The 9,121-nt window shown below is 31.1% G+C and overlaps 1 protein-coding gene across 1 annotated transcript; it reads left to right on the top strand.

Moving 5' to 3' along the window:
* The first annotated feature begins 3,575 nt into the window (after positions 1 to 3,575).
* On the top strand, positions 3,576 to 7,181 carry LOC130936851 (low-specificity L-threonine aldolase 1-like). Its single transcript, XM_057867013.1, has 10 exons — positions 3,576 to 3,825; positions 4,040 to 4,494; positions 4,591 to 4,702; positions 4,929 to 4,979; positions 5,070 to 5,141; positions 5,240 to 5,372; positions 5,500 to 5,558; positions 5,813 to 5,913; positions 6,102 to 6,168; positions 6,787 to 7,181. The coding sequence occupies exons 2-10, from the start codon at positions 4,052 to 4,054 to the stop codon at positions 6,823 to 6,825; spliced, it is 1,077 nt and encodes a 358-aa protein (XP_057722996.1). The 5' UTR covers positions 3,576 to 3,825; positions 4,040 to 4,051; the 3' UTR covers positions 6,826 to 7,181.
* Positions 7,182 to 9,121: the final 1,940 nt, after the last annotated feature.

The raw sequence follows: 9,121 nt of genomic DNA, 5'->3' as shown, positions 1-9,121 counted from the left end.
TTTTCTCAACTCTGACCTCAATCTCTTCATCCTCCGAATCTGACTCTGTTACCTTTTCTTTAGCTTTCTTTTCCTCCTCTTCAGTCCTCTTTGTAGCGCTACCGTTCCTCACAATTGTCGCAAAGGATAGGGCTCCTCCCGGTGCACCAAAATCATGTCGCTGACCGTCTGTAACTGGTTGCGGGCTACACACCACCACTTCCACACCGTCTTCCATCTCTTCTGCCTCCATCCATTCCTCCACTCTGGGAACATTGGCCATGTCTCCTGAGTATTCATCTCCTTCCCCTGACTTTCTCACCTTCTTTCCTAATCTATGTAGAATCTCGCCTTCCTTCCGCATTTTCTCCCTTGGATCATGTCGACGGGAGGTCCCTCCCCGAACGAAGCCACCGCGCATGGCTGCTTCACTTTCACACGGAGACACAAGAAAACCTAGGCTTTCAGAAAGAAAACAAGAAATTATTCCAACTATACTGTTGTCCCAAAAAATTATTATTGTTATAGACTCACCTAATTCATCAAAAAATAATAAAATAAAAAGTTAAAAACTAATTTGATAATTAATTTTTTTTTGTATTAAAACAGGGCTAAAGCCCAAAAGAAAAATTAACTACAAATGGTTCATGATAAAGTATTTCCTCTAGCATTCTTATAGAGGAAATTTTCTAATTTTAGTGGAGGTTTATTCCAAAATAAAAAATTCTCCTCTAATTTTATGCTCTTTTTAGCAAGGAGGGGTGGCAAACGAGGTAGCCCACCCCGCCAAAAACCCTCCTCACACCCGCCTAGAGAGGCGGTTTCGAATTTCTCCTCCACCCTGCCTAACGACGAGTTGGTGGGCTGGCGGGCTAAGTCCGTCAATTCTCTCTTTTTTTAATTATTTTTTTATTAATAAATTGTTAAATATTAAACAATATATATAAATTTACAACTATTTGTATGTTTTTTTTGTCTGAAAAAATATAAAATATATTAATTTAGTGTCTTTGAATACAATGTCTCTGTACATTTCTTATCTGCTAAATATAATTTTGTGTTTTTGTGTTCCTATCTCAATGTCTCGTACTCCTAAACAAACACCGCCATTGTGTCCTAACTCAGTCTATTTAGCGTTTGGTAGAGAGACAAAGACGGAAAGACTGAGACTGAGAGACAGAGACTAAGAGACAGGGATTGAAATAAATTTTAGTATTCTGTTTTGGCCTTTTGGGCAAAATGGGAGACAGGAATTGAAACAAGAATAAAACTCTAATTTAATTTGCACAAAGGGTAAAATTGGAATTAATTAATTGAAATGAAAGTATTTTAAGTATAAAATATTATTAAAGTTTTAGTCTCCATCTCTAAAAATTTCAGTCCCTTATGTCCCTACTTTTTGGAGGTACTGAAATACTGAAATTTTAGAGACAGAGACAGAAATTTTAGTACCAGTCTCTGAACTAACAAACACGATACTGAATCTCAGTCTCTCAGTCTCTGTCTTAGTACCTCAAAAACAAACGCTACTTAAAGACATCATTCTTTTCCCCCTCAAGAATTTAAAATTTTATCCAAAAGTAGAATATGTATCTTTTCTTTGTGCCCCTTGACTGCTTGTCGGTACTGAATTTTGAACGTCATAATCTGGCTTACGAGTTTTCAGATGAGGGCAAAAGAAGTCTTTGGCCACAAATTGAGGCCACTTTTAAGCAGATGGATATAGCTGTAACAGAATTGGAGTGCTTCCAAGCTTTACAAAAGCAGGAGCAGTTAGCACTTAGCAGCATCACACAGGATTAACAATCTATGACAGAATTATGGGGATCTTATAGCAGAGCTGGAAAGGATACAAATGGTCATGAAACAGTGTAGGACACAAGCACAAAAACAAGAAATTGTAGCAAAGAATCATGAGCTTGAGTGTATTGAGAATGCAGCTGATGAAATTAATGCCCAGGGCACAGAGAACTGTAATGGTTTTCCCTGCACCAGCCAGCAGACATTGTACCTGACAATGCCACTCCGAAATCCAAAAATGGTGTGGATATGGAGTCCTGCGAGGACTAAATTGGCAGATGCACTTACTGTAGAGGATAATCGCAAAGGTGGTATAAGATAACATTAACAACTCTGAATCTTGTTTCGACAACAGAGACATGGCGCCCAAGAAACCACTCCACTTGATGAGGGAGATAGGATTGAAGTTGTGGCAGACAGAGGAGAGGAGGTTTTTAGGCTGGAGTCTCCATCACCAAGTTCAAACATTGAGGTTTGAGTGTTGTTGCAGAATCCAGATTTCAATGGAGTCATTAACTTGCGTTTATTGGACGCTCACTCTGTAAAATTTTGCAACATAACATTAGTGATGGAGGCAAGTTCTTCAATGGGGAGAAGAATATTATGTACTTGGATGGATCTTGGTGTCAATATATAATTTACAGAAAATTAATGGTGTGCTAGAAATTTTATTTCTTCCGGATAGAGGTCTCGGGTTCGAAACCCTCCCGTTATACGTGACAAAAAAAATTCAAATTTTAAATAATAATTAATATCAGTATCAAATGGTAATATAACAAATTTTAAAAATAGCGGCTTTAGATGGAATATTTCTTAAAGAGGACCATCGAGACAGATCCAGTGATCTGCTGATAAATTGTATGAACTTCCTGAGATAGTAACTTACCTGTAATTGTTCCTACTTCTTGTCTCGTTATTTTTATAGTTGTCAAAATCGAACTAATGATCAAACCAGTTAGATTATTAAGTCATTGGATAACTGGTTTAATCGGTAAGTCACCGATTGAACCGATAAAATTGGTCACATGTAAATAAAAAATATAAAATAGTCAAAAATTTAAAATATATATTTTTACTAATATTTTAAAAACAATCAAATTTCAATAAATTATAATCAATAAATTATGATTAAATTATTATTAAATAAGTATATAAAATTCTAGTATTTTAATAAAAATATTTGATATTTTTATTTGTACAAATTTAATGACATTTATATTAATAATTATGAATAATAAAAAATATAATTAATTTAAATATAAATAAGTATAAAATTAAAATAATATTTTAAAAAATTATTGTGTAATTTTACTATATAATTAATAAGTAATATATAAAATATTATGGAATAATATAGTTTAGTGGTAAGAGGAACATATAATATAAAAAAGATATAGGTTCAAACTACATCTTTATTAATTTTAGATTTTCGGTCCGGTTCAATTTTTACAACTATGGACGTCTTCAGTAAATACGAAATCCCTTTGCTTAAGAATGAAACACTTTATTCAAACTCTGGTTTTTTTAACTTTTCTTTTCTCAAGGTCCTCTAATGGAATGATACGAATAAATAATATTGGTCAGACCAAAAACAAAATATTTGTTCCCACGTGTTTACATTAACAAAAAATCTATTGTATTATAATCGGACTGGAAAAAATGGCACCAAATTGTTCAAGTTTGATTGATGCTTGTATGAAAAAATATATCTTTTTGGTAAGGGAAAAAAAAAACTGTGACGAAAGAAATAAAGACAAAGCAATAGTTGGTGGAAAATATAAAATATGGTAACAAGTTGGTGTTATCCATTGGTTGTTGGCTCTCCATGTTTGTTGTCATTTCATATAAGTTAATGATTCCTTCGACAAATTCACCTTTAAATCTTTTCCAGATTATGATTACCGTATTAAACAGAACTCAAGTTTAGAATCTCTGCCACTGCAATTTACTCCAAAAAACCTGCTTCAAATAAAGAGTACACAACCGTATTACTGCTCAACTCTACTTGGGTTCTTACTACTATTTCAATTTAGCAGCTGTATCAAGGTAATTATATTCTCTTATCTTAATCTCTAAATCACTAAATTATTGTAATTCATGGTTCTTGAATTTTGCAAGCATACCAAGTTCTAAGATATCTTGTGTGACTTTTTATGGACTATGCTTTTGTTAATTAAATTATGTAACAAGGATTGTTTTAATCTAGATTCCATTAACAAGGAGAGAATGGAATTTGACATTTGATTTTGGCTTGTGTTAGTTTTCTGAGAAAATGGTGAAAAGGATTGTGGATCTTCGATCAGATACAGTCACAAAACCAACCGAAACAATGCGAGCTGCTATGGAAGGTGCTGAAGTTGGTGATGATGTTCTAGAACATGATCCAACTGCTTTTCACTTAGAATCAGAGATGGCAAAGATAATGGGAAAGGAAGCAGGCCTTTTTGTCCCCTCCGGCACCATGGCGAACCTTATATCTGTGCTTGTTCATTGTGAAAGCAGGGGAAGTGAAGTGATTCTTGGACACAACTCCCATATCCATATATATGAGAATGGAGGCATTTCAACTCTTGGAGGTGTGCATCCTAGAACTGTTAAGAACAACGATGATGGAACCATGGACATTGATTTGATTGAGGCTGCTATTAGAGATCCAAAGGAGGAGATTGTGTTTCCAACCACAAGGCTTATCTGCTTGGAAAATACTCATTGCAAGTAAGCAACTCAGTTCTTTTGTTAATCAAGGTGTAGAAATCTTACCCTTTTTTCTATTAACAATGTTTTTCTGTGATATTTTTTTGCTGCATTCAGTCATGGTGGAAGATGCCTTTCAGCTGAATATACAGACAGAGTTGGACAGATTGCTAAGAAGCATGGACTGAAGCTTCACATCGATGGAGCTCGCATATTCAATGCATCTGTTGTAAGCATAGTAGTTAGAATCTCGATATCAATTTTAAATGAGTCAATTGATTTTACAAAGACGATTTTACGATTTACATATTTAATTTAGTTTTCTAATTTCACGTAAAATCTTGATTTTCTTTACCTTGGTTGTAAGTAATAAATTTGATGATGCACCTTAGTGAATTGAATACTGACAATTGAAGAAAAATAAATTACTTGCAATTTTAATTGTTACATTTCAGGCACTTGGTGTTCCAGTGGATAGGCTTGTTCAAGCAGCTGATTCAGTTTCAGTATGTTATACCCTTTTAGAAATCTTATTCCCCACATTGCATGATAATTAATCTAACCTGTCTATGATTGATTTGAATAAAATTAATTAGGTTTGCCTATCGAAAGGTCTTGGTGCTCCAGTTGGATCTGTCATTGTTGGTTCCAATAGCTTCATTGCCAAGGTAATTCAAACTCTTCTAAAGGGGATATAGTAGAAGCTATATGCAGATTCTATCTGAAAGAACATGATACTAAGTCTAGTGCAATACACCTTTTTCAGGCTAGGCGGCTCCGGAAAACGTTAGGTGGCGGTATGAGACAGATTGGGATCCTATGTGCTGCTGCACTTGTTGCTTTACAGGAAAATCTTCCAAAGTTAGAAAGTGATCACAAGAAAGCAAGACTCTTGGCTGGTAATAGATTTACACATGCAGTTTTTGTGTGCTTGAAGACTTGCAAGTTTAGACTTTACACACTAAAGATTTTTTACTTCCAAATTCACACTTGCTTTTTACATGAAATTTTTCCTTTGTTTTTAAGATGGATTGAACAAAATTCAGGGCCTGAGAGTGGATACCTCTTCTGTGGAAACCAATATAGTAAGTACTTTTTCCCCCAATATTTTTGTGATCTAAATTAGAGTCCTGCAATAGTAAAAGTTATGTATGGATGCATTAACTTGATTAAAAATTAGTTATTATATATTTGTATATAATCATATGTGTTGTTTAATTTATTTTTAATATGTATTTTATATTTTAATATATATTTAGTTGCTGATCTTTTTCCTACTAGTATAGTTGCTTAAAAAAATAAAAGGTCTCCAACTATTTTATTTTATTTCTGTTGTCAGATATATGTTGAAATAGAAGAGTTCTCAGGAACTACGGCAATAAAGCTGTGCAAGGACTTAGAAGAATATGGTATTCTTCTTAAGCAAACAGGCTTATCAAGGTCTTTATTGTTTTATTGCTTATTAATTATTTCAATTAGTACTGATTAAGATTTTATATGTTTTGTGCAATAATATTAGCCAGGGCACTTTACTGTGATTATATTTTCACAGCATAATAAGTAGTAGTTAATGCATATTAACCACACATTATGGATAATAAAATAATGGCATTATTTGCTTCTTCTAGGTTGAGAGTTGTGTTACACCACCAAATATCAGAAAGTGATGTTCAGTTCGCCTTGTCCTGCTTTCAGGTGAATTAATCTCCCCCTTCTTTTTTAATGATAGGTTAAATTATATCGTTAGTCTCTACATTTTCAGTAAAATTATAAATTGGTCTTTGTACTTTAAAAGTTTATAATTGAGTCTTTAGAGAGAATTAAAATTTGTAATTTAGTCTATGCCAGTCAAAAAGAGTTGATTTAACAGAATATTCTTAGAATATATTAAGAATATTCTGTTAAAATAAAGAATATATTAAGAATATTTTATTAAATCAAACATTTTTTGAACCATGAGAACTAAAATTATAAATTTTAATTCTCTTTAGGAATTTAATTATAAACTTTTAAAGAGTAGAGACTAATTTATAATTTACTGAAAGTGTAAGACCTACTATGTAATTTAACCTTAATGATGTTTACTCATTAAGTAAACATGTATTGATTTAAATTTTATTTATCGTTAAATAGGATATAAATCTAACGTAAATCTAGTTTATATCTCATCTAACAATAAATAAAGTATGAATTTGTACGATGTTTTATATAGTGTATATGTATACATACAACGCAATAATTCATTTTTCACTCAACATGGTTAGAATATTAGAATATAGTATTGATGAAACTCCTCTTTATTGAATTTTGCAGAAAGCTGTAAATGGAGTACAAAATGAAAATGGCAACTAGTTGAATTATTTGATAATTGCTGGCATGTAATTTACTTGAATCTATAATAAAATATGGGCCTTAGGGGGGTTAATAATCATTTTGTAGTTAAAATCTAGGTAAGGAATCAAAATTAGTCCCTACTCCCTACTACTATCTGGTTCAAGAATCAAGAGCATTTGATCATCATTACGTTTAACTGCAAAATAAGCCAGCATGTAAAAAACAAAAAACTAATCTTAAATAATAATGGGATGTGAATTTCCGAAAATGACGGTGGAAAGAAAGAAAGAAATAGTAGAAGCTAAGTTGTGATTATTTTTCTGACTGCCCTCCCTGCATGTCTACGTCTCACGATGCTCATCACTACTACTGCTCCCTCCATCATGTTACAGTTCTACTGTCATAAACTATTTTCGTAATTGTAATTCAAATAACGATAAACTTACTTACAGTTATTTTTATAAAAAAATTAATAATTAAAATATAAAAAATATTATTTGTATAATAAAATTCAATTTTTAATATTATTTAATTATTTTTTAATTAAAATATATTCCTAATTTTTAGATACATATGGTGATTAAAATTAGTTTAAGGATAAAAAACTCAAATAACACAAATTGGCCAAACTAAAATCTGCGAATCTACCAATGTATATTTATATGTAGTTTGAACCAACTTGATTCGAATTTCATTTCTACATAATTCGAACAAGTTGGGTTCGAATTATACACAAACACATGCACACACTAATTCAAACCAGCTGGGTTCGAATTATACACTTATTAAAAAAATTAATAATTTAAAAATTAAAAAATATATATTTTATTTTATACATTAAAAAAAGCTAACAAAATATTTAATTACGAGAATTTTTTAAAATATTAATAAGCTATCAATTCGAATTTCATACAATACTCTTTTGTCTATTTTTAATAACTCATGAATATTTTTTAATAAATTTTTTAATAAATTTATTTAAATTATACTACAAAAAATATTTGATCCTATGCAAAACAATTTTAAAAAAATAGCTTAAAAAATGTTAGAAGTACTATAAAAATTTGTAATATCCTAATGACTAAATACATTAAAGAAATACTCTACATAATCAATAATAATTTAAAAATTAAATAAAAAATATTTTTATCATGTATTTACCTAAATCATTAGAATATTACAAATTTTGATAGTACTCATAACATCTTTTAAGCCATTTTTTTAAAATTATTTTGTATAGAATAAAATATTTTTTTAATTATTTTATATGGAATAAAATATTTTCTTTCATTTCTAAATTATTATTGACTATGTAGAATATTTTATTTAAAATTTGAGTACATACATGTATTTCCCTAAGTTATTAGAACGTTACAAATTTCTAATAAAATTGTTATTCGTGTTACAACATTTTTTTCTTTTTCTTTTTTCACTGTTGATTCAATTACTTATTTTTCTTCATTTCTATTGGTGCTGTTTCTTCTTCTTTTCTTCTTTTTTTTTTATTTTTTCTTTTGTGATCATCGTCGTTGTCACCGCCAGTGTCTCATCTTACTCTTCTTCCTCCTTCTTCTTTTATATGAATTTTTTTCTTCTTTCTTTTTACTCTTTCTTCTTCTCCATTTTCTTCATCATCATCATTATCATTATCGTTTATTGTTATTATCGTCATCGTCTTCTTATAAGTATACACTACCAGAAACACGGTGACTAGCCACGGAAAAAACCGTGGCTAAAATTAAGAAAAACCGTGGCAATGAAGCGTTAGCAACGAATGGGTATCCGTGGCTAACAAGGGCGACGCATTTTCAGTTAGCCACGGCTTTTGGCCTGTTAGCCACGGTTTTGTGACCCGTGGAGACATTTAAATAGCCACGGTTTTCACTATTTTAGCCACGCTCTAAACCGTAGCTAAATGACAACAATATAATCAACAAGTATAATTTTGCCACAATTTTGTCCGTGGCTAATATTGGTGGCCTGGGTTTTTTTGCCACAATTTTGTCCGTGGCTAATGTTAGTGGGTTATTTAGCCATGATTTTTTCCGTGGCTAATATATGGATATGGCTAATTTTTTTTTAATTTTATACGATATAATTTTGTACTAAGTAGCATCTTTATACAAAATTATATCGTATAAAATTAAAAAAAAATTAGCCATATCCATATAAGTAGAATTCTTATTAATAAAAATATGAAATTTAAGTAATAATGTTGAAAAGCAAATATCCTGAACTAAATGAGTTTAAACTATTACAAAATCAAGTATCAGAATGCATCATTATTAGATCTCTAACGTCTTCATTGGAGTAC

The sequence above is a fragment of the Arachis stenosperma genome, chromosome 6 (genome assembly GCF_014773155.1).
Source record: "Arachis stenosperma cultivar V10309 chromosome 6, arast.V10309.gnm1.PFL2, whole genome shotgun sequence".
In the NCBI taxonomy this organism is placed as follows: Eukaryota; Viridiplantae; Streptophyta; class Magnoliopsida; order Fabales; family Fabaceae; genus Arachis; species Arachis stenosperma.
Note: the sequence above shows the minus strand (reverse complement) of the source record. Positions and strands in the feature narration are given on the sequence as shown.

Excerpts from the sequence above, each read along its gene's own strand:
- LOC130936851 (XM_057867013.1), top strand. The coding sequence starts at position 4,052 with ATGGTGAAAAGGATTGTGGATCTTCGATCAGATACAGTCACAAAACCA. Across the intron at positions 4,980-5,069 it reads AAGCAGCTGATTCAGTTTCA|GTTTGCCTATCGAAAGGTCT; the intron begins GTATGTTATACC and ends AAAATTAATTAG. Across the intron at positions 5,914-6,101 it reads AAGCAAACAGGCTTATCAAG|GTTGAGAGTTGTGTTACACC; the intron begins GTCTTTATTGTT and ends TGCTTCTTCTAG.